Here is a 25,354-nt window from a genome sequence, read left to right on the forward strand (position 1 = left end):
AGTGTTCATGTATTATCTATCTACTTGGTCATCACTTTTTAGGGGCTATTCTTTAATTCTAAGTTTTTCTATATTTTCAGTTATTGTAAAGGTTGGATCACTGAGTGGCATACATTAGCACAGTCATGCACCACTTAAGGACAAAGACACCTCTGAGAAATGTGTCGTTAGGCACATTCCTTGTGCAAACACCTTAGAGTGTACTTACACAAACCCAGATGGTATAGACTGCTGCACACATAGGCTGTATGGTGTAGCTATTGCTTCTAGGTTATAAACCTTTACATGTTACTGTACTGAATACTGTAGGCAGTTGTAACACAAATAATCACGGGGGTGACAGGAATTTTTCAGCTCCATTATAATCTTATAGCACCACTGTTGTGTATGGTGTCTGTTGTTGACCCAAACATCAAGATATTTGACATATTAACTGCCATGTGAGTTGTATTTAACTCATGCTAGTTTTCAGGCTGGGGTCACGTGAAGTATATGTAACTCACACATCTCTTTACCTTGAGCCACATGAACTATTTTTCAAGTTGCATGTAACTTATGGAAAACAATAAAAAATAACACATTTTTCATTAAATTAGAAAGGATCAATTTGTTTTCCAAGTTTTTGTGCTATTTTCATAATTTTTATAATATTTTTTTTAATATTTTCATAATAAAACACCATGGCCCAGGGCAAATTTTTTTTTTCTAGTTTGGCAGCCAATGCGTTAAGCTTACTTCATGGCAAACCTAGACATAAGAAACAAATTCTGTAATGCAGAAGTTTTAGGAAGTGTTATTTCCTTGGTTTTGCCCACCAAAATCTTGGGCAGCTGTGTTAAGAGTTGGTGAATTTGAGGACATAAAGGATTTATTGAGAATTATTGCACTTACAATTTAAAAATAAGAAATATTCCACAGATGTAGCCAATCAAAAAAATAAATAAATAAAAATAAGAAATATTTACTTAAGGGAAAATAAATAATCATTTTTAAAACTAAATCATAAAAAAAGACTTACAAAGCAGAGGAGAGAATATGAGCATGTCATGAATAACTTCACCAATGTGATTGGATCCTGCTGAGGAATGTCTTGTTTTGGGTACTTGTTACTAACTGTATTTCCTCAGAGTGCAGTCTTACAAATTCATATGTTCTATAAAATCTTAGCTACCTGGCATGTTAAGTAAGAGGAATAATTGTATCACACTGCCCCTTTCCCACTCAGAAGCATTTTATATGTGTGCTCTCTTTGGCACTGTACTCTTTCTGCTGTGACCAGCATTTGGTGTGTGATAGGACTTTTAAATCTCCTTTACCCTGGAAAGTGACCTCTTCCACTGTTGAGCCAGAGCTGAAAATATCCCTGTTGCATAGCACCGTAACACTTCCTGCAAAATACCATTAAACATTCCCACCCTCCACCCAGCATTGACATGTATAACATCACTGCTATTCTTTGCAGACTTACAGATGGGAAAGATAATATTTTCAGAGAACTTTATTATGAGTGTGACCCATTGTGTTTGTGGAGAAGCAACCTGTATGTCCCCCAACAAAGGAAAAAAAAAAACATGTAATGGAAAAGAATGAGCCAGGATTTGTGTCCCACCCATCTAGCTGGATAATCAGAGAGATAATTTAATAACTAGTTGGGAGTGACTCCCCTCTAGTCAGTCCAAACTTCTTGTCATAGAAGTGTTATTTAGAAGTGGATTTAAAGCATCCTTGAATTTTGAGAACTTGTGGCAAGGACTTGTATTAGTCTATTTCTCTTTGATTATGAAAATGTGGTTGTAATTTGATCACAAAAGGATTTACAAGCTGACAGAAGGTAAGATAGGCAATATTTGGGGATGGAGATTGGTCAGAACAGATCACATCAAGACATGTTGAGAAATAAATTAATTGTAGGATTAACATTAGTGTTCATTTGTATGCTTGCCCCTAAACATTTATTCTCTGTAAACAGATATATAGGTCACTCTATCTCAAACATTAGGGAAAAAACATTCAAGTTCTTTCTTCAAATGAAATCTTAGGCAAAGTTCAAAAGAAGTGTGGTGATACCATGCAATGGAGATATTTTTGTGTTTATATTGGGGTGTCTGAGACCTACCTCTTCCTACTTTGGTGTGTGTGAGGAGCACTTGGAATAGGTAAATATAGGAGGTTGCAACTCACAGTTTGCAAACCACTGACTTAAGTGATCCATAGGGTTTTTCTGAAAAGTGTTACTTTTTGATGTCTGATATGAGGGCATTTGATGCCTATGAGTTTAACCTCTTTTAGTTTATTTAGTGAAAAATTATAACTGCCAGTGTGTTCCCAAGTCACTTCCATTGTTTGTCTTGTTAACTTCATTTTTTCATAGTGGCTTCTTGGGATAGTTGCATGTCCTCCTTTTGGATGATGTAATATTATGGTTTATGTGGTTGAAATGTTCTCTACTGCCCACAAAAAATTAAGAACTTCCAAAAGTTCGTTATCCCCAGGGTTTTATCCAGTGAGTTCTTTCATAGGAGATGGTCACATCCATGCAGAAAGTACATGTTGAAACTGCCACATAAAGGATTGCAAGATCTGATGGGAGAGTTGTCCAGAGTGCCGTCCAAGGTTCTCTCCAGCTCTGAGCCCCTGTGACTGACTAGGAGGAAGTGTGTGTGTGTGTGTTTAATGCTTAGGAGAAGCAGCGTGAACGCTGGGGGAAAAGCATCTGGAGAGACCTAAGTAGTACACCTGTTGCCACTGCTGTTTGACTAAGCTCCTTACCTAGCTTTCTGCCTCAGTCTCCTCAATTATAAGACAGAGATACCTATTAATTGGAGGGACAGTGTGGTAGGACGCTTTGGATCAAGACAGACCTGAGCTTGTTTTACCACTTAGTACCTTAAGCCTGATTCTCAACCTTGCTAAACTTCACCACTAAAAGGGAAAAATAATGTCCCTTGGGATTGTTTGAAAAGATTCCATGAGCTGATGAATTAAAGTGCTTAGCATCATGCCTGGCAGTAGTAGCTGCCCTGTGAGTGGTAGCTGCTGTAGACATCACCTACGTCAGCAGCATCAATCAGCGTGTTCCTCACATGGGTGATTAGGAGAGCAGATGATTTGAATGAAAAGGAAAAAAATGTGTTTTGAAAAGTAACAAGGTATTCTATAATTCTAAGACATTTCTGTATTATCATTTCTTGTGTATGTTAGTGGGTGTCCCTGTTCCTGCTGATTTTTAAAATGGCTTTCTTAAACACTGGTTTTCTTTCCCAAGATAGGATTTAGAAAGTATGTCGTCTGTTAATCCCGCTTTTTTCTCACATGAGCTTCATGCTGTGTTGCAGGTAGAGCAGGCAGAGTGCAGCGGAGGCCTCTGGCGCTGCCGCCATGCCGTTCCCGTTCGGGAAGTCTCACAAATCTCCAGCAGACATTGTGAAGAACCTGAAAGAGAGCATGGCTGTTCTGGAAAAGCAAGACATTTCTGACAAAAAAGCAGAGAAGGTATGTATTTTGGCTTTATTTATATTTGAAATCTCTTAATTAGGAGCAAGTGCAAGACAAATTATGAGGTAACTTTAAAAAATAAATCCCAATTTGGGTTTATTTGGGGTTTTTAAAATGGAGTCCTAAAGTAGCATATAATGCCGCTGAAATACAAAGTTTTCTTCTGTACTTCCATCTAACAAAATATTTCTAACTTTTTTCTCAGTTTTTCAATTTAGGTTTCCAAGTTTATTTAAATTATTTATTTCATTCTTGAAGTATGTCTTCTGATTCTTTTATTTTTTTTTTTTTATTTTTTTTTTTTATTTTTTTTTTTTTTTTTTTTTTTTTTTGATAAGAGCCCCAGTGTTAATCTTCTGATTCTTATAATCAGTGTTTCCACTGGCAGGCTTCCTGGGAAGATTCCTCTCCTGGTTTTCTTTCTGCATTCTCTGTGTCCATGCCAAGTACCTCCATCTACCCAGTCATCCCAGTCCAGTGCCTGACTTCCATCCCAATTGTGTCTTGCCCCCGTTCCCTAAAACATCATTTTTCACTAAATATTGTTGAGCTTCCTAAACCATTTATGAATGAATTCTGACTTCCATTTCTTCTTGCAGAAGATCATCATACTCTTTGTGGACCTTAGCAATAGCCTTCTTACTGAACTTTCTAAAATATCTTCCCTGCTTTATTTCATCAGTGGAGACTTCTCCCATAACACACAAGACCCTTCGTGATCTGGTCTTTGCTTTTATAGGTAAATTGTACTGAGTATCACTTATCCAAAATGCATGGGACCAGAAGTGTTTTGGATTTTTTCAGATTTTTAGAATATTTGCATATATATATGTAAAACTAGATGTCTTGGGTATGGGACCTAAATCCAAACATGAAATTCGTTTGTGTTTCATATATACCTTATACACACAGGCTGAAGGTAATTTTTTATAATATTTTAAACAAATTTGTGCATGAAATAAAGTTTGTGTACATTGAACCATCAGAAAGCAAAGATGACACTATCTCAGCTACCCACTGAGTTTATATGCTTCCAGTAAATAGTCATTTTCTTATACTTACGTACATAACATAATTACTTAACAGTAAAATATATGATGTACCATTAATACTGTGAAAAAACAATGTGTCCAGGGTAACTAAGCACAGCAGCATCATTAGAATAGCTGTAGTGGCTGTTAACAGCACCAAAAAACAAGGGCAGACTTTTTGTCTCCACCTACAATGCTGTGTTTTTATTAAAAAGTTACTAGACACTGTATTTTATTTTTTTAGATGAGAAGAAACTTTAGAAGCAGTTGAAGGACCAGGAAGTGGGTCCTCCAAGAATGCAGAGGCATTCTGCTTAATGGCTTTTTAAAATGTTTCCTCCAGAGTTATCTGCCTCATTAACAGTGATGTTTGTCCTAGAACTCTCTTTGATTTTATAAGCTGACATGATTTCTTCTTCTATTATGAATGCATATTGCTCTAGTCCTTCAGTAAGCTCATCACACATTTTCACTATGTCATTTATAGACACTTTTTCTGCCAGTGTTAATGTCATCTTCATTGTTGTGTGCCTGCGTTTTGACTGCAACCTGTCACATGAGGTCAGGTGTGGAATTTTCCACTTGTTGCATCAAGTCAGTGCTCAAAAAGTTTGGGATTTTGGAGCATTTCAGATTCTCCTGTTAGGGTTGTTCAACCTGTAATCCTTCTCTCTCTTACTCTGTAGGCTCCAGCAGTCTCAACTGAATTAAATTAACCATATACTGTTTTTAATGCCTTTGTCTTGTTCCCTCTGCCTGAAATCTTGTTCACCCTCGTCCCATTTCCAACAAAACCTCAATTCCTCTGTACTACGCCATACATTTCTTTTTCCAAGATGACTTCCCAGAATATTCACTCTCCTTTCCAAACCTTGTCCCCCTTAAATAAATTCTCTACCATTTGGGCACCTCTCTGGAAAACATCATAAAATGCTGCCATCTTCAACCTGATTTTGTTTTTGCTGTATTTTTGTCTCCCTTACTTGGCCATGAGTTCTTTGACCCGTGTGTCATTTCTGGCCTACATGTACCCCCCCCCCATAGTACCTTACTGTCATGGGCTAGATGCCTGCTGTTTATTGAACCAGTGTTTGATTAGAATGAAATCCAATCCACCTTATCTTTTCTTTAGGAGGTTTTCTGTCTTGGAATGAAGGTTAGACTACTTAACTACCACCATTTTTGTAAGTCTAAGACTCTGTATTTACCTATGTTCTGACAAGGAAAAGAACACACTCATGGGATTAAGATTTCTAATTATAGGCTATTGAGTTTATATATTTTTCTTTTATTGGATGCAATCTACAATTTGTAAAATTTTCTGTACGTCAACTTTAGATCTTCCATAGAAATTCTAGACAGTTTCTTGCATATCTACAATAAAAGCTGTAGATAAAATTTAATATATTAAAGCTTGTTTTTAAAATTCTTTGTAATTAAGAAGAATTTTGCCTTTGGTATAAATTAAATGCAGTGTAGTTCCATAGTTCACAAATCAAAAAGTAAACATTGAGAAATATGGTTCCCACCCCATTCTCCTTCTCACCTGATGGATAACTACTTTATTACTTTCTTGTATTTCTTTATCCAGATAAAAGAAATACGAACACATTCTTATTTTCTTCTTTTTGTACACAAAATGTAGCATGCTATATACTATTCTATATAGCTTTCTACTGTTAAATAACTCTCACAGAAATTGTTATTCTAACAATTTTAGCTGTTTATCCTCAGCTAAAATTTGTCCTTTGAGTCTAGAGAGGGATGGAAGAGGATTTAAAAAATATATATATGATGTGTGTTTGTGCGTGTATTTTTTTTAAGAGACTGGGTCTAAACTTCTGGACTCAAGCAATCCTCCTGCCGCAGGCCCTGAAATAGCTAGGACTTCAGGTGCACACCACCATGCCCAGCTAATCTTTAAATTTTTTTTAGAGATGGGATCTTGCTATGTTGCCCAGTGTGGTCTTGAACTTCCAGCCTCAACTGATTCTCCTGCCTTGGGCTCTGAAAGTATTGGCATTACAGTCGTGAGCCACCACACCTGGCTGAATTTAAAATATTTTTGTCTTTCTGTTTTATTTTTGCTTTGAAATCCTCAGAAATATTTGATGCTGTCTTTACTTCTTAGATAGAATGTCATAATCATTGTTTGATTTGGGATTCTCATTATAAATATTATACTGCAGTGTAGTATGGGTGCCTTCAGGTGAGTTTGAGGAGTATATTCCTGATTATTCCTACTCTAAATGCTCCCAGCTTCTGTGCTTATGACTTAGCATTTCTCCTTTGTCTGTGTTTGGCTTTATTATTTTATTGTGATCTTTTGGTATGTGCTGCTGGCTGATCTTATCCTTATCCAGCTTCCTTTCATTTTCTCCTTCTGTTCAATGTTTCTAATGCCCTTTGGACTGGGAAACCAGGCTAATTGAACCAATTTGTAATAAGGGAATATAGATTCTGAGAGAACTTCTGGGTAAGGTAAGTGGTATTGTAAACCCAAGATTTGAGTTCTCTACCATCTTATTTGCCAGTGGAATATAAAAATATGAAAAGTCTAGTTCCAAAAACCAGACACAAGGGTCCTCAGGAAGTTAGTGGGGATGTTTGACTGAACCACGTTCACAACTGCTAACTCAGAGAGTAGGAGTACACTGTTGGACGTGTACAACTTCAGGAAGCACTTAGCAGTCCTCACAGTCTCCAGTGTTTCCATGAGGTGGGGGCAGCTACAGCTAGTAGGAAGCAGGGATGGCACCTATGACTAGTACCTGGGCTAAAGAGGCAACGTGAGGGAAAGAGCAGACTCCACAGAATGGACATGATACCTGTCTGCTGGAACTGCCTTCAGCTGTGAGTTCCTTTATCCATATCCTGAAACTGCTAATTTCTGAAAGGATAATGTGTACCATAAATTAAAAATGATCCATCTTCTTTTGTCTGTGCCTAAATATACTATCCACACATTAAATACATTCTGTTTGTCAAAATAACATTGAATACCTACTGTGTGCTGATTACAATTTTAGGCACTAGGAATATGTTGCTCAGTAAGATGGTCAAGGTCTCTACTCTTTTGGAGTTTTCATTCTAATTGAGAAAGATGGACGATAAACAGGTAAACATATAACTGAACAAGAATTTCAGATGGTAGTGTTACAAAAACAATAAAATGGACTGATGTGATGATAGAGCACACTTTTAAACTTTTTGGTCTCAGCATCCCTTTTACACTCTTAATTTATTGAGGACCTAAAAAAGCTTTGTGTAGGTAGGTTGTCTACTAATATTATCCTAATAGGTTCACTTCATTCATTTTTGAGAAAACATCTGCCAAATATTCAAGTCTGAGTACTTTGTCAGTTTTTCTTCCAAGTACAAATGATATTCTGTAAAAGAGTGGCTAGTTAACTTAAAGTTCAGTCATACAAGTACTTTTCTTTTAGGCAATCTGTCATGTTTTATAAGGAGCCAAAGGTACTTTATATATACTCCCCATTTGTCACACCAAATATTAAAAATATGTATGTGTACTCATAGGTCAACATTTAATAAAATTAATTCTTTACTGCTGCTTCATGAGCATTTTTAAGTGACACTGGCTTTCTTTTTTAGCTTAGTACATGGTGATGAAGACTGCAGTGACTGCTATTACAGTTTGGTGTCACTGCTTTGATTCATGCCAGGGTGTCGGCACCATCAATGCAAATAGCAGTACAGTGGGGAAAAAGCAAATAATGTCTTAGTACTCATATAAAAACAGTTTGACCTTACAGACCTTAAGGGACCATACTTTGAAGTGTACTCTGATAGTTAATGGAAGATGTGTGGGTGGCTGGGTGGGTGGCTTGCAGGTAGGGGGAATGTCCTAATTTACATGGGTTGTATGGGGAAAGTCTCAAGAAGGTGACATTGGAAATGAGTCCTACAGTGATAGAAGGCAAGTTTAGTCTGATGGAATCCACGTCATCTTCTTGACTAAATCAATGAATTTTTTCAACCAGGGACACTTTTGCCCTCAAAGAGGACACTTTTAATGTCAGGAGACATTTTTGGTTGTAACACTAGGGGAGGGTTGCTACTGGCATCTAGTTACCACAGGCCAGAGATGCTGCTAAACATGGAGTAAATAATATACCCCACCCCATACAACAAAGGATTACCTGGCCAAAAATGTCAGTAAGTAATTCTGAGGTTGAGAACTGCTGCTCCAAACCAGCATTAAACAAGGGTAGACCTCCTGCCATTAGGATAAACAAAACAAAGAAAAATAGTTGAATTTACGAAAAGTAAATTTCAATTCAAAAGAAGGGGACAACTCTGAAGAACAATTTGTGTAAATTACTTATGCCAAAATACATTAAGACTAGGAGGGGAAAACCCTGGAATTTCTTTCTTATCAGACTCAAAAGGAAGTAGCAACTAATGCAAATGGTGAATAAGAGGGAACTGAAAGACCTGAAAACAATGGAAAGATGAAAATCTGGTCACTAAATTAAAAACATGAAAACAACTTCGATATCATACTGAAAACCTGACAGTAGTCCATTAAACCAGGGTGTCTTCCTACCTGTTGATTAGCATTGTTCTTGAAATTCTAGCCAATGCATAAAGAAATGTTTTAGAAATAGAAAATACGGCTATTGCAAATAAAGAGGGAAAGTTACAGTGTTGAGCTATTCATAAATGTTTATAAAATGCAAGAGAATCAAAGGGAATATGAGAGTTTTTTAGGATGGCTAAATGAATAGAATATTTGTAGCTTCCCTAAATGCCAACTATAACTATCTAGAAATTATAATTTTATAATAGAGTCTCTTGTTCACTATAACAACAATAACAAAAAAAGTATAAGATGTCCAGGAACACTTTCATGAGAAAGAGTGCTGAACCTATATGCAGGAAACTACAGAACCTTATTCTGAGACACAAAAGAATACTTGGTCTGTGTTATCAGCTGTAAAGATAGAACATAGTTAACATGCCATTTCTTTCCAAATTAATTTTATCCTTAAAGCAACTCTATTTAGATCACAGCAGGATCTTTTTTGAAACTTAACAAATAGAAATTCTACTCTCTTTTGAAGCAAAACACACACATCAAAACCTATTCCACTCACATTCTTCACACTTATGGTTAACAGAAATCTGTCTTCCAGTGTTTCAGGCCAAAGGTCTTAAGAGTCATCCATGACTTTTTTCTCATTCCCCAAATCCATCTACTTCATCTGAGAAAAAAAAAAATTTAAAAATTCAGAATATAACCACTTCTCCCCATTTTCCTTGTTACACCATAGTCTAGGCGATCATTATATCTGTTCTGGATTACTGTAGTGTCCTTCTAACTGGTCTCCCTTGTCTCCCTACAACCATGGTGATTCTTTGAAAACGAGTCAAATATTTTCCTTAGAGTAAAAGTCAAAGTCCTAATAGGGGCCTAAAGTAAGTCCTACAGGCAAATCCTGCCTAGGCCTATTTTTGTAAGTCTCATGAGCTAAGAATGGTTTTTACATTTTTAAAAGGTTGGTTAAAAAAGAAGTATATGTGACAGAGACCTTATATGGCCTGCAAAGCCTAAAAAATTTTTTTCAGCATATTACAGGGGTACAAATGTTTAGCTTACATATATTGCCTTTGCCTCGCCAGAGTCAGAACTTCAGGCATGTCTATCCCATAGACAGTGTGCCCCACAGCCATCAGGTGTGAATATACCCATCCCCTCCGCTCCCCTCCCGCCTGCCTGACACCTAATGGATATTAATACTATATGTGCACATAAGTGTTGATCTATTAATACCAATTTGATGGTGAGTACATGTGGTGCTTGTTTTTCCATTCTTGTGATATTTCACTTAGTAGAATGGGTTCCAGCACTATCCAGGATAATACGAGAGGTGCTAGATCACCATTATTTTTTGTGGCTAAGTAGTACTCCATGGTGTATGTACTCCACATATACCACATTTTATTAATCCACTCATGTATTGATGGGCATTTCAGTTGTTTCTACATCTTTGCAATTGTGAATTGTGCTGCTGTAAACATTCAAGTGCCTAAAATGTTAACTATCTGCCCTTTTGCAGAAATATAAATGCTGACTCCTTCCCTGGACAGTCAGGCCTGTGATGTTAGCCATCTCTTCTCCTAATACTCTTCCCACATTGGCCTCCTTTCCTCTTGTGCTCCATTCACACTGATGCCTATAGGCCTTTGTGTTTGGCTGTTTTATTTGCCTGGAATGTTCTTTCCCCAGCTCTCTACTTGGTGGACTCCCTGTCTTTTTCAAGTCTTTGTTCAAATACTACTTTTCACCCAACCCCCTATTTAAAATACATGCCTGCCCTATGGCACTCCTATTCTCCCTTATCATGCTCTATTTCCCTGTAAAATATACTTAACTATATTTTATTATTTTAGAATATAAGCCTTCAAAGATAGAGCTCAGTAAATAGTTGTATTTATTGAAAATGGAATAGAAAGAGCTAACATGAAACAGTGCCACCTTATTTATTTTCTTCTAAATTCTTAATATCTGCTGAATTAGACAAAACATTTTGCTAAGGATATTGTCACAATTTGTATATTGAGTTTGTGACTTAGAGAGTACCATAGCCAGGTATCTTCTCTGGATTCTGTGATAGTAGCCAAGTACTGTATCATATTTCCTTTTTACTGCTACAACCCACAGAATTAGTAAAATAAATGACTTTTCTCAAGAGATCTACACTGCTGGTCCTAGTGTTGTCCATATAGTTTTATAGTTTATTTTCTTCCCCTATAGGTAAGGATAATCAGGGGACATTTTCTACAATTAGATAAATAATTATACCCAATGGATCTGATGATTAAATCACTGAGCTTGTTGGTTTTGGTGGATATACAAGATATAGTACTCATCTATAAACTGACATTTATTGTGCTTATATGAGAGTTAAAAGGCTTAATTAGCAGAGTTTGTGAATGACAAAAATTCAGGAGGATAGCAAATTCTATGGGTGACTGAATCAAGGTCCAAGGAAGGGTCAGTTAGCTAGGGGTAGTGGGGCAGTGGTTGGAGGGAATGTATAATATTAACAAATAAAACACAGTACAGATAAAAGTATGGTATTCAATCTAAAAAAATTTACTAGATGCAATGAAGAAAATAAAACAATCATTAAAAATGTTTGATTATCTAAAAGGCAGATAAAAAAGAAAAGGATTAAATAACAGATGGGACATAGAAAACAGGTAGCAAGATGATAGACTCAAATGTACTGTTTTAATAATCACACTAAATATAAATGCTCTGAACACCTCATTTAAAGGCAGAGATTGTCAGATTGGACAAAAAAGTCCCCACTATGTATTGCCTATAAGAAATATACTTTACAGATAACAAAACAAGTAAATAAAAAGTAAAAAAATGGAAGAAGATATACTTTAATACTCATCAAAAGAAAGCTAGAGTGGCTCTGAGAAATCTTTACAAAGTAGATATATGATAAAAGATTGCATCCAAAATATATAAAGAGCTCTGAAAACTTAAGAAAACAATCCAGTAAAAAGTGGACGAGAGATTTGTATATACGCTTCACCAAAGGAGATATGCAGATACCATATACATATAGGCATTTGAAAAGATGTTAATCGTTAATTATTAGGGAATTGCAATATGAAACCATAATGAGATACTACCACACAGCTATTAGAATGGTTAAAATTGAAAATACTCTACCAAATGTTGATGAGGATGCAGACAACTGGAACTGCTGGTGGGAATATAAGATGGTACAACCACTTTGGAAAACAATTTGGCAGTTTTTTAAAAACTAAACTTGAGCCAACTATATGATCTAACCATTCCACTCCTGTAAGATTTTACCCAAGAGAACAAGAATTGTATATCCACATAAAGACTTGGCTGTAAATGCTCATAGCAGCTTTATTTTTATTTATTTATTTTTTATTAATTTTTTTTTTGTATATATATATATATTAGTTGGCCAATTAATTTCTTTCTATTTATAGTAGAGATGGGGTCTCGCTCTTGCTCAGGCTGGTTTCGAACTCCTGACCTCGAGCAATCCGCCCACCTCGGCCTCCCAGAGTGCTAGGATTACAGGCGTGAGCCACCACGCCCGGCCATAGCTTTATTTTTAATAACCTCAAACAGGAAATAGCCCAGGTGCATGGATAAACTAATTGTGGTACAGCAACATAATGGAGTACTACTCAGCAATTTAAAAAAGAATGAACTATTGCTATACAACAACATGGATGAATCTCTAATTATGTTGAACGAAATAAGCCAGACTGTAAAGAGTACATAATGTGTGGCTCTATTTGTACAAAACTGTAGAAAATGAAACTGATCCATAATTACAGAAAGCAGATCAGTAGTTGCTTTGGGGCTGGCAAGGAAGAGCAGGGAGGGTAGAGGGAGGGGACTGCAAAGGGGTGTCAGGAAACTTTTGGTGGTGATATGTTCATTGTCTTGATGGTTTCATAGGTGTATACATACTTTTAGATTCCATCTCACATCTTTGTCTTCATTTACTTTGATACAGGACTTTCGTAACAGATGAAACTTTAAATATGTGGAGTTGTGTTAATTGTAACTCAACAGAGAAGTAGGAAAGACTGTACCACCTGGAGCAGATGTGGCTTAGAAACCACATATGTATTCTCTGAGAACAGATAGTGTAATAAAGCACCCAGAAAGGCTATTGAAAGGCTAGATTGCAATAACAGAACTACACTATTGAAATTCAAAGTGATAATCTTCTGCACTGTGAAGGCAAGTCCACACTTGATGATATGGAAACTGGAGTGTGTTGAGAGGTGTGAAGAGGCTGGCATGGAAATTCAGACCTCTGCCATGAGGAATAGGTGAATGGACTGGAGATGTGAAGTACAACATGGAGAGAATAAGAGTTGAGCATAGTAATTTTGTAGAATGGAATAAATCACTATAGCTCTTAGTAGTATGTTTTTGGGATACCATGTAATGTGAGGAAAGGGTTAGACAGTGTTTCACACAGTAGTAGGAGATAGAATTCACTGGAAGGAAAACAGGAAGTCCAATTTTGTCTTGATATTTGGAAAGTAATAGGTATAAGTTGGCTTTCTCAGGAGACAGCAAGTTTCTCGTCTCTGGAGACACATTGCCATGGGCTAGGTGACCACTTAGTTAAGTGTTGTAGGAGGAATTCAAGCTTTGCATCTTTGACACATCCTTACATCAATAAAACACCACACTTCACAAGGTAACTTGTAGAGAGGCCTCCATCTTATTTTGAGGTAGAATAGGTTCCTGTTGTTATTCTTACAATGTAGATGAAGAAAGCTGTTGTTTCTTAGGTAACCCATTACATTACAGTCAGAGACAGAATTCACAACTAGCTCTGCCAAACCTATGGTCTTGCCTATTTCTGCTTTATTTGTTATATCCGTGGGCATTTTCCCAATCATTTCTTGTGATCTTCTAGATGAAATGATAGATGCAACAGTTCAGTATTTATTTCTTTATTTATAATATGTTGATATTTTTACTTGTTTTATATGGTACACAGCTGCCACATTTTAAGAATTGCGTATGATACAAATAGATTAGTCCCTTAGGAAATAGCTTTTTAATGACTTTGTGCAAAACTAATTTTCGTACACCTTTAAAAAAATGGTTTATCTTACCATCTTTATTTTTAGGTAACTGGGGGATGGAGTTTGGGTGGGACTTGTTTCACTGCTAACAGCCAAACAGATGTGGTATGTGTAATGACTGTTTACACACTCTTTGCCCACTACATTCTATATAAAGAAGGATGGCTGCCTTGCGCAGCTTATGCTTGGTTTCCTTCATCAGCATGAATGCATGTGTTCACAGGGTTGAATGGCTATATTCACTCATTTCATGAGAGGAATATATTTGCTGGAATATTTAAGAGGGGTTAAGGGAGTAGCAGAGCCTTTTCATAGCATGGCCATTTAACAGTGACTCATGGTTACTAAACTTGTTTAGAGTAATCATTGACACCAGGAGGTTATTAATAGGTTTTTTTAAGTCCATGATCTTTCATCTTAGAACACTTAGTTTCTTTATTAAAGGGGGAGGAAGGGGGCTAAAAGTATTTATCCCAGAATTAATGCGATAATAGAATTATTCCCATTATCAAATACTTGGCACCAACAGTCTTTGTCAGTTTACTTTTAGATTTCATCTCACATCTTTGTCTTCATTTACTTTGATATAGGACTTTCTTTTTTCAATTAGTTCATTTAATCCCTTTTTGAGAATGAATTGATATTTAAGGCAATAAATATAGATTGGTATATATTTAAAGGACTCTTGTTTAAAATGATTCTTTTGCTAAAGAGTGGGTTTAAAGAAAATCAAAAAAAGACAATAATAAGACATAACAAATGATTTAAACCTCCCCATTCTTCCTAAATCTGACCTCTTTGAGGCATTTCTCAATAATGATAATTCATTATAAGTAAAATTATAGTAAATTTAGTTATGTAAACTAATGATGAACTGAAGCATGGAAAATTTTGCTTAACAGATCACTTAAATTGTCTCTAAAAAAGATGACTTTATCAGCCGTGATGCCCATTGGAGTTGTTTTCCTCATGCCAGGGTTTCTCTACACAGTCATTGGCAGGACAGAGTTGTTGTCATCAATTGTCATTATCCCTTACAAAGGATTCCCAATTTAATTGAATCCACGGACATTTTAGTGCCTCTGTGTGCGGGCAGATAGGCACATGGATCAAATCGTCTCTCTGTTCTTAAGGAGTTTATAATCTAGTAGAAGAAATAGGCATGTAAATAATATAGAGGCACTTGGTATGAATAATAGTCTGTGGGAACCAAGAGGATAAGGCAGTTGCTACCTCTCTTGGGGACAGGTATACAGATGGCATTAGGTTTGAAGTGACATTTGAGCTGGTTTTAAGCTGTTTGGCAGGCAGAGAGTGAGAAGGAACAGAATGTGAAACAGCGTAAACTATGGCATGTTCAGAAAACAGTGACAAGATCAGTGTGACTTTAAGGGGTGGAGATATAGGGCAATGGTGGGAGGTAAGGCTAGAGGTGTAAGTTTGATAACGGCCTTATTTACCAACCTAACAATATACTGAGAGAGCTAAAGAAGTCTTATATTGTAGTTTTGCTTTGTTTTAAATGTTTATTTTGAAATTATTAATTCACAGGAAGTTACAAAAATGAGTTCCCATGTACTCTTTACCCACTTTTCCCAAGTGGTAACATCTCACATAACTACATACAATATCAAAACCAGGAAATTAACATTGGTACGATCCATAGGCCTTACTCAGATTTCAACAGTTTTACAATTTTTGTGGGTGTGGGTATAGCTCTGTGCAATTTTATCACATTTTATAACCACCACTACACCCAAGATACAGAACTGTTCCATCACCACCTTTATAGCCACACCCACCTTTCCCCTATCCCTAACCCCTGCTGGCAACCAGTTGTTCTCCAAATCTATAAATTTTGTTATTTCTAGAATGTTATATAAATAGAATCATATAAAATGTAACCATTTGAGATTGGCTTTTTTTCACTCAGCATAATACCCATGAGATCCATGCAAGTAGGTGTGAGTATCAGTAGTTCATTGTTTTTGATTGCCGAGTAGTCCTCCATGGGATGGGTGTACCACAGTGTGTTTAACCATTGACCTGTTGAGGGACAGCTAGGCTGTTTTCTGCTATTTCAAATAAAACTGCTATAAACATATCTGTACAGATTTTTGTGTGAAGTGCAATCCCTGGGTCATATAGTAAGCACATATTTAGTTTTATGAGAAATGACCACACCTTTTTCCAGAGCTGGTGTACCATTTTGCATCCCCACAAGCAAGATTTCGAAGTCAGAGCCGGGGAGAGATTGAATATGTATTTGGGAATATAGACGTAATGACTGAAGACAGATTTGGTAAGGGAATCCTAGTGACAAAGATTAGGGGTAAGGAGGAAAAGTAATTTATGAAACTAGATTTCTAAGAGAATTGAGAGGATTTAATGGTTGTCCACACTCCACTCCCAGTTCACATACCCATTGACCATCTCTTCTTCTACCCACCAAATATTTTCCAAAGCATGAGTTGACAGACTGCATCTCAAGTTGGCCCACTACCTGGTTTTCTAAATAAAGTTGTGTTGAAACCCACCCATGCCTATTCATTTATATGCAGGCTGTGACTGCTTTCTTGCTACAGTGGCAGAGTTGAGGACTCATGACAGAAACCGTATGGCCGCAAAAAGTTTGCCACCTACTTATCTAGGAAACTTGATGGATATGTCTGATGATATAGATTATAGCAAGAATTCTTAATTTTGGTTAGAAATTGGGGCAGAGGGCAAGGCGAATTTTTGTTTTGTGTGTATTTGTTTTGTTGATAAACTTAATGTTCTGCATATGTATAGAGGGTATCCTGCAGAAGCAGGCCACTGTTTCAGGTCCTCTTCCCTTCATCCACTTTTTTAGTTTTACTTTATCCTAATTTGTACATTGGGATCCTACATAAGATTGGTATTTTAAAAAATGATGGCAGAAGAGAGTGGGATATCAGTGGCCCCCTAAAAGGTTTGCAAACCACTGATTTAGATGACTTCTGATGTCCCTTTCAGCACTTAGGGTGCTATGGTTCTGTACTGCAACATCACTTCAAACTTAACACGTGCAACTCAAAATTCATTTTCTCCTTCCCAGAATTGGTCTCTCTCTTCCTGACTCCTTTAAGAAACATTCCCTTTGTATCCCTGGCTTAAAACCTTGGAATCATTATCTTTCTCCTTACTTCAGCTTCTGTTTGCCAGTCTTGTGCATGTTTAATCATTTGCAGGGAGGGGAGGGTTGCAGATTTACAACTTCTTCCTCTTTTTCTTAAGCACTTTATAGGAAATGTATGTATGTGAGATAGATCTTTGTTTTCTTCATTAAACCTAATAGTTTTAATTCATTTCTATATTTATATCTACCAGTACAAAGTGATATGTCCTAATATATATTCATTCAAAAAAATCAGAAAATACAAAAGCATATAAAGAAAAAATAAAGCTCATCCTTAATTTACTACCACATGAAATGACTACCATTAACGTGGTGGAGTATCCTTATAGATTCTTGTTCATGTTCTAGCGTGTGCCCTCCTTGTTCTCTAGAGCAGATAAGTAAATAAGTATGGAATCATGCTATTCTGTAACCAGGTTTGTTTTTTAATTTTAATGTTAACATCTTTGCATGTCAGTAGATCTAAATTATTTTTAAAGCTTGTCTGAGTTCCTCTGATTTATGGGTACATCATGATTTAACTGGTTCAGCGGGATAACTTTTATTTCTATTCTATTTTATTTCTATTTCTTCTACTTTTATTTCTATTCTATTTTAGTTCTATTTTATTTGCTATTGTAAATGATACTGCATGTACTTACATCTTTGTGTATTTGTCTGTTTCCATGAGGTAAATTCCTAAAAGTATAATGAGCGGGCCGGGCGCGGTGGCTCACGCCTGTAATCCTAGCACTCTGGGAGGCCGAAGCGGGCGGATTGCTCAAGGTCGGGAGTTCGAAACCAGCCTGAGCGAGACCCCGTCTCTACTAAAAATAGAAAGAAATTAATTGACCAACTAAAAGTATATATACAAAAAATTAGCTGGGCATGGTGGTGCATGCCTGTAGTCCCAGCTACTTGGGAGGCTGAGGCAGAAGGATCGCTTGAGCCCAGGAGTTTGAGGTTGCTGTGAGTTAGGCTGATGCCACGGCACTCACTCTAGCCTGGGCAACAAAAGTGAGACTCTGTCTCAAAAAAAAAAAAAAAAGTATAATGAGCGAATCAGAAGGATAGTACCTTTTAAAGCTTTTTGATACATTTTGCGAACTCACTCTCCAGTAAAGTTGTACCAATTTATTTTTCCACCAGCAGTGTATCAAAAAGTCTTTGCCTCTCATTGGAAGGGAAAAAATATTTTATCAGTTTAAGTTTATTATTATTATGAAATAGAATGTTTTTTATAAAGTGTTTAATTTCTGAATTAGCCATTTCTATACTTTAACCATGTTACTCTTTCTATGTTTGTCTAAGTGTGCTTTATATATTAAGGTTACTCTTAACTTGTAACTGTCTATTAAAAATATGAGGCAACAAGGAGGGCAGCCCCAGACTTGTATCCTGCTAGATATAACCCTGTCCCTCCATCTGTGAATAGCTAGCCAGTTTGGATCCACTGAGTAGCTGGATCCGGAGGAGGAATGGTTGCGAGGGCCATGGGTACTATAGGAAAATGGTCAGGAAACACTAATGGGCGAGTGGGCTGTCTTCTCTAGTCTTCAGAAGTTGTATTTTTGTATAACTGCCTTGTGTCTGAATGCTTGTCTCTAGTGATGATAAAATAGTACAGTAATGGGTACTGTGGGAATATTGGATTTAAGGCAAGAGATTTAATAAGAAACCTCTTGAGTTTTTAGCAGTCTTGGAAAAGACCATTTATACCAATGTTTGGCATGCTAATGCTAATTTTCCTGCATTGTTTTATTTTTTAATGGGAAAACAGGCAGTGGAAAGTCTCAGCCTTAGTACTAGTTGATGAGGTTATTATGGACACTACCCTTAAAATTTTGAAATATAGTCACGTGTCACTTAACGGGGATAAGCTCTGAGAAATGTGCCATTTAAGTTACATAGGTTTGTAACCTTAGGTTACTTTGTTGTTGTGCAAACATCTATGCTTACACAAACCTGGATGTTGCAGCATACTGCACACCGATACTATATGGCATAGCCTCTTGCTCCCAGGCTACAAACCTGCACAGCATGTTTGTGTACTGAATACCATACGCAATTGTAACACATCGGCAAGTGCTTGTATATCTAAACTTAGAAAAGTACAATAAAAATATGATACTATATCTTATGAGAGCATCGTGTCATATTAATTTAGAAATTTCTTAAAGTTAGTTAAAAATAAAGTTATTCTCATTCAGTTGTATATCATTGAGGCTTCATAGTTTAAGATTAATGGTCCTGGCCCCAGTAGGACTTAGAGACTGTACTTCTCAACTTGAAGCCTTGATTCTGAGCAGTTCTGCCAAACCACAGACTCTTCTCTGTGACTCCACTCTGTTAGGGTGACTCCAAACTCCCACTACATATGGCTGCTAAAAGTAGAGCACACAGGGTAAATCACTTTAAAAGCCATAAGAAAACTAAGAACTTAAACAAAATTCTGCACCTCTGTCCTAGATGAGTCAGCAGTGGGTGATCCACATCACTTTCCTGTCAAGTAAGTGGGCTTGTCACGAGGGGCACTGTTCTCTCACGTGTTTCTCCTCTTGACCGTGTATTTATAAGACAGTTGGCTACTGTTAATAAAGCAGCCTGTGCCCGTGAAACATAATATGAGGCTGACTGGCCCATACAAGAGTAGCATCTGTGTCTCGGAACACTGTGTTCAACTAACAAAAACTTTCTAGAGAATTCAGTCAATTAACAAAATCATAACATTACTTCATGTGTAAATCACCATCTTAGACACTGGAGTGGGGATGGGGTGTTATAAAAAGTGTAAACAAGCCTCTCTCAAAGCCCTTGAGTATGTTAGGGAAATTAGAAGTCACAGCACTGAAATAAGTCCACAGCCCTGTAGCCATCAGAGGGGGAGAGAGCCTTGGTAGTGGCACAGGGACTCTGGGAGTAGAGAGGACTGGTGCAGGCACTCAGACTTTCAGCTTAGCTTGAGCAGAGACAAAACGTCCAGGGTGAGAGAATGAAAGTAGATGACAGGGCAGAGGAAAAGCCAAAGACCTTTATTTGGAATTTGAGATCTTAAGAAATGGAATGGATCTCAGGAGTCATCTGTTCCGCTGCCTTAGTTATCAGATGTTCCAGTAAGACTTAAGAGGTTTCCATGAGGCCACACTACTGGCAGAATTGCACAGGGGAACATGAGTCAAAGCAAATCTCTTTTTTGTTTAGTGGACTTGGAACTTGTAGAATGTCCCTTACCTGTGAAGAAAAGGCAAAATAAGAGGATTGATGAATGTGTCAGACTTACATAAATGGTTGCAAAAAGAGCACCTTTCACCCACCTTCCCTGAATGTCAACATCTTATGTAACCACAGTACAATGATCAAAATCAGGAAAATAACATTGATACAATACTGTTAACTAACCCATAGATCTTTTTCAAATTTTATCCATTGTACCAATAATGTTATTTTTCTGGACCAGGATCCAATTCATGATCACACATTACATTTAAGGTATGGCAACATCTTCTTTAATTTGGAACAGTTCCTCAGTCTTTGACTTCTGTGACCTTGACACTCTTGAAAAGTACTAGCCAGTTATTTTGTAGAATGTCCCTTGATTTGGGTTTGGCTAGTGTTTGCTCACGATTCAGTGTAGTTTAAGAATTTTTGGCAAGAATCCCATAGAGGTGATACGGAAGCACGTGATATCTGTGGTCCCATTACTGATGATGTGCACTTTGATCACTTGGTTAAGGGTGGTGTCTACCCTATAAAATTACTATTTTTCCTTTTGTCATTAATAAGTATCTTGGGGAACTGGGCATCTTCTCTAAAAGTTCCTTAAGCGATTCTGAATATATTGCCAGGGTGGAGACAGAGGATGGCAGAAATACATCAAGATGAGTGAGGAAGTTGAGAATATTTTAACTAGAAAGTCTTATATTAATATATAAGGAATGAAGCTAGATGTTTAGAGATGGAGTAGAGAAAGAGACACTAAAGCCTCTTAAGAAAAGTGGAGCAGTTTTGAAATATGTGCTACTAGGAATTACTGGTTGGAAATCAAACCAGTTGAGAGGAATGTTCCTGAGCTGGATTGAACAGCATGAATTATTAGTGAATCAAGTGTGCACAAGTTCCATCACTTTTTCTACAGTGCTCTGAACTCTGGGAGCTGAAGGAGAGAAAGTTTTGAGTAAAGCATATCCAAGATTGTGTAGTGGAGCCACAAGACTGAGCTGCTAGCATGAGTGGCACTGAATGACATGTGCCGTCTTAGGAGGACAGGTAATGTGGGCATAAAGGGCTAGTAGGTTAGTTGACATATGATGATTTCAGCAGTCCTTGAAAAGTACACAGTGTTCCAAGGAGCTGTAAGTGTGAATAGCTTACTCAGTAGGTGTGAGGGGACAAACAGGAAGGTGACAAGTAAAAGGGATGTGGTCAGAGGAGCAGAGAACATATTGATATAATGCCTGCACGCCAGAGGTGGGAGACTGGGCATGGTCACTAATGTGAATGCCCGTGAGGGGAACCAAGCCAAATCTAAACAAGACCAAAGTTTTATGTTGTGTGTGTGAGTATCTTCAGTCAGTAGATACTTGCTGAAGTGCCTTTTCTTGTGAAATAGTTTACTTCTTAAACTTTCCTGATCATCTTTTGGTAATAGTTGGACATGTTTATTTTTATAAGGCGTTTTGTTTAATCTACTTGTAATTGTCCATGTAAATAGGGAACAGAGGCCGGGCGTGGTGGCTCACGCCTGTAATCCTAGCACTCTGGGAGGCCGAGGCGGGCGGATCGCTCGAGGTCAGGAGTTCAAAACCAGCCTGAGCAAGACCCCATCTCTACTAAAAATAGAAAGAAATTAATTGACCAACTAAAAAATATATATACAAAAAATTAGCCGGGCATGGTGGCGCATGCCTGTAGTCCCAGCTACTTGGGAGGCTGAGGCAGGAGGATCACTTGAGCCAGGAGAGATTGAGGTTGCTGTGAGCTAGGCTGACGCCACGGCACTCACTCTAGCCTGGGCAACAAAGTGAGACTCTGTCTCAAAAAAAAAAAATAGGGAACAGAAATCACACACATAGTTGAAATATACATATGATTAAAAGTCATCAATTGAAATATGAACTTAATCTCATTTATTATAACTGCTAATAATTTTATTGATTAATTTTAGTTTTTTTTATATCAAGCTGCTGGTAATCCTTTGATAACTCGCCGTGGGAATGCCCAGGTTTGGAAGTCTCTTATTCCCAATGTCCATTATCTGGTTCTGAATAGTTGAGCACCTTCTAGCTGTTAAATCCCCTTCCAGTCGTTTGGTTTATACTTGGCATCGTTTGTGGCACAGTTTTTGAAAGTGTAGTTGGTAGAACTACCTACATATGTAGACTTGCATACTTGGTTATTTGTTAGAAATAAATCTGAAAAAATTTTGATGGGGGAATGTGCTGAGGGGAGGGATGAAACAGGAGAAATAGAAGAAGAAATTAGAAGATAAATCAATTAGTACCAACCTGATGAACATTTTGATCTATTTATCTTGTCCACTTTATTTTTTTGTTTTTTTTAAATGTGAATTGTCAAACATTCAAACAAGTCTGAAATAGAGCAAGTAAAAAATAGAAATACTTTTCTTACCCCTCCCCATGAGTAGACCAGTTTGGTGTGTATTCCCACAGACTTGTTTTCTCTGTGAGATCACAGGGAGTTCAGTTGTAAATTGAGCACAAGGCAAATCACAACCAAATTTAAGCTTTGAAAACCCCTCAGTTGCCTATAGAGAGCAATATCCAGTGTGAGTGTACTACTATGACTCAAGATTTCCAACACAGCAAGTATTTCCTCTAGGACTGAAACAGACCGCTCTTTCTTCAGTTGAGTACCAGATGCAGTAGTAGGCTTTCAGTAGGCTCACATTGGGGGATGTCCACACTGTGAGCTGTGTACGCACACTGAGGCCTAAGCTCAGGATGTACGCTTAGTAAGTTAAATGGTCAGCATTATTGAGACATACAAGTGGAGACTTTTCCAGTAGGCTGCTGAATGTAGTGGTAAGGCCTGGGAGAAGAGAACTGGATTAGAGATAGGAATCAGTGAGGCATCTGCATTTAGGTGTTAATTAAAGCAGTGGGTGTGGGTGAGATCACTCAGAGACTATAGAATGAGGAGGACCTGGTGGTACCTTGCCTTGAGGAATTCTCTATGTTTAAAGAAGAACAAGTCAAAAAAGAAACAAGAGAAGGAGCAACTAGCAACCAGAGAAATAGGAGGGAAAATTAGGGTGGTGGTGAGTCACAGAGGCCAGGGGAGGAAGAGTTTTTAAAGGAGTATGTATAATCAGTAACTCAGTGAGTGCTGCTGAGAGCTCAGGTGTAATGAAGACAGAAAATTGTATTTAATGGCACGCAGGCCCGAGGTGACTAGTCAAAAGGGTTGGGCCGAAGAGTGAATGAGGAAAGATGTGAACTATAGCAAATACAGGCAGATGTTTTCAGAACTTTAGTTATGGGCTGGGCAGAATTTTTTAATTAAAAATTTTTAATTAATAATTTTAAACAATAAAAATTATTTAATTTTGTTAAGGGGATCTTGATCATGTTTAAAAACTGATAGGGAAAAATTTAGGTGAAGGGGAGTGGACTATATGAGTTGATGAGATAGTAGGCAGGTTGAGTTCCTGAGAAGGCAGGATGGGAAGGGATCCAGAAGCAGGTGAGGAGGAGTATAGGTAGGTGAGTACAGTGGTCAGCTGGTACGGAAAGTCCACTGGTGTTTCTTCCCCACCCATAATGAGACAGTCATCTTCTGAAAGGCAAGGGGCTTTATACATGAGTGTAGGTTGCCATCCAACTAAGAAGAGCAATAAATAGCTTTCTAATTATGTCTCTGCCTCTCTCCTCCCTTTTTATAAAAAACAGCTTTATTGAGATATAATTCACCCATCACCCATTTTAATTGTACAATTCAGTGGTTTTTACTTTATCCACATATGTGCACAACCATAACCACAGTCAATTTTAGAACATTTTATCGCTTCAAAAAGAAACCCATGGCCTTTAGCTGTCTACCCCCCTTCTTTCTCATTCATGTTTTGCTGTCAGAATAGACTATGATCTGAATTCAAATTTAAAATCAGATAAATGATTTCAGAGAACAGTATAAACTGAGGTATATAAAGGGTTGCTAAGAGCTTTGAAACTTTGACCCAACCAGAGAGGCAAAAGAGGCCGAGGCCTACTACTTAGGATCACTGTTGTAAAATCAACAGATAATACCTTCAGAAAACCTATTAAGTGTCAGATTCTTCCCTGTCAGAATCATCTGAAGGATAAAGGTTAATAAAATGGAATTGAAAAGGGAACATGTGTAAATAGATTATAAGAGAACACTTATTGTTGCTAAATGATTTTCTCTCGTCCCAGAAAAATTATGTTCTGGGTTACTTAAAATTTGCATATGGGATGATGAACTGCTGTCTGAAATCTCTGAGGCATTACTGAGAATGGGATAGTAACAGCAGACTAGAAAAGGTAGACTCTGCTTAACATTGATACTGAATTAGGTTTCATAATGAGCTTATTAGGAGGATGATTTATAAGCATTTAGAAAAGAATGTTGTATCAGGAGTAATTAGCATAGGGTTAATAAAAGGATCATACCAAATTCATTTCATCTTCTAATAGTCAGGAAATAGGGAAGAAATCATATTTTTATTTTATCAAAGTATTTTTTAAAAAGCCTTTTGTTTTTGTTTTTTTTTTGAGACAGAGTCTCACTTTGTCACCCAGGCTAGAGTGAGTGCCGTGGCGTCTGCCTAGCTCACAGCAACCTCAATCTCCTGGGCTCAAGTAATCCTGCTGCCTCAGCCTCCCAAGTAGCTGGGACTACAGGCATGCGCCACCATGCCCGGCTAATTTTTTCTATATGTATTAGTTGGCCAATTAATTTCTTTCTATTTATAGTAGAGACGGGGTCTCACTCTTGCTCAGGCTGGTTTCGAACTCCTGACCTCGAGCGATCCGCCCGCCTCGGCCTCCCAGAGAGCTAGGATTACAGG

At 37.4% G+C, this 25,354-nt stretch overlaps 1 protein-coding gene across 3 annotated transcripts in view; it reads left to right on the forward strand.

Moving 5' to 3' along the window:
* Window positions 1–25,354, forward strand: part of CAB39 (calcium binding protein 39) — an 85,984-nt gene that overhangs the window by 30,987 nt on the left and 29,643 nt on the right. For all 3 annotated transcript variants that reach the window (XM_012749411.3, XM_012749413.3, XM_012749412.3), the window contains exon 2: window positions 3,336–3,492. In XM_012749411.3, the coding sequence (XP_012604865.1) occupies window positions 3,379–3,492 (114 nt within the window). In that variant the 5' untranslated portion in view covers window positions 3,336–3,378. The remainder of the gene's footprint in view (window positions 1–3,335; window positions 3,493–25,354) is intronic.

Source organism: Microcebus murinus, chromosome 8, assembly GCF_040939455.1.
Source record: "Microcebus murinus isolate Inina chromosome 8, M.murinus_Inina_mat1.0, whole genome shotgun sequence".
NCBI lineage: Eukaryota > Metazoa > Chordata > Mammalia > Primates > Cheirogaleidae > Microcebus > Microcebus murinus.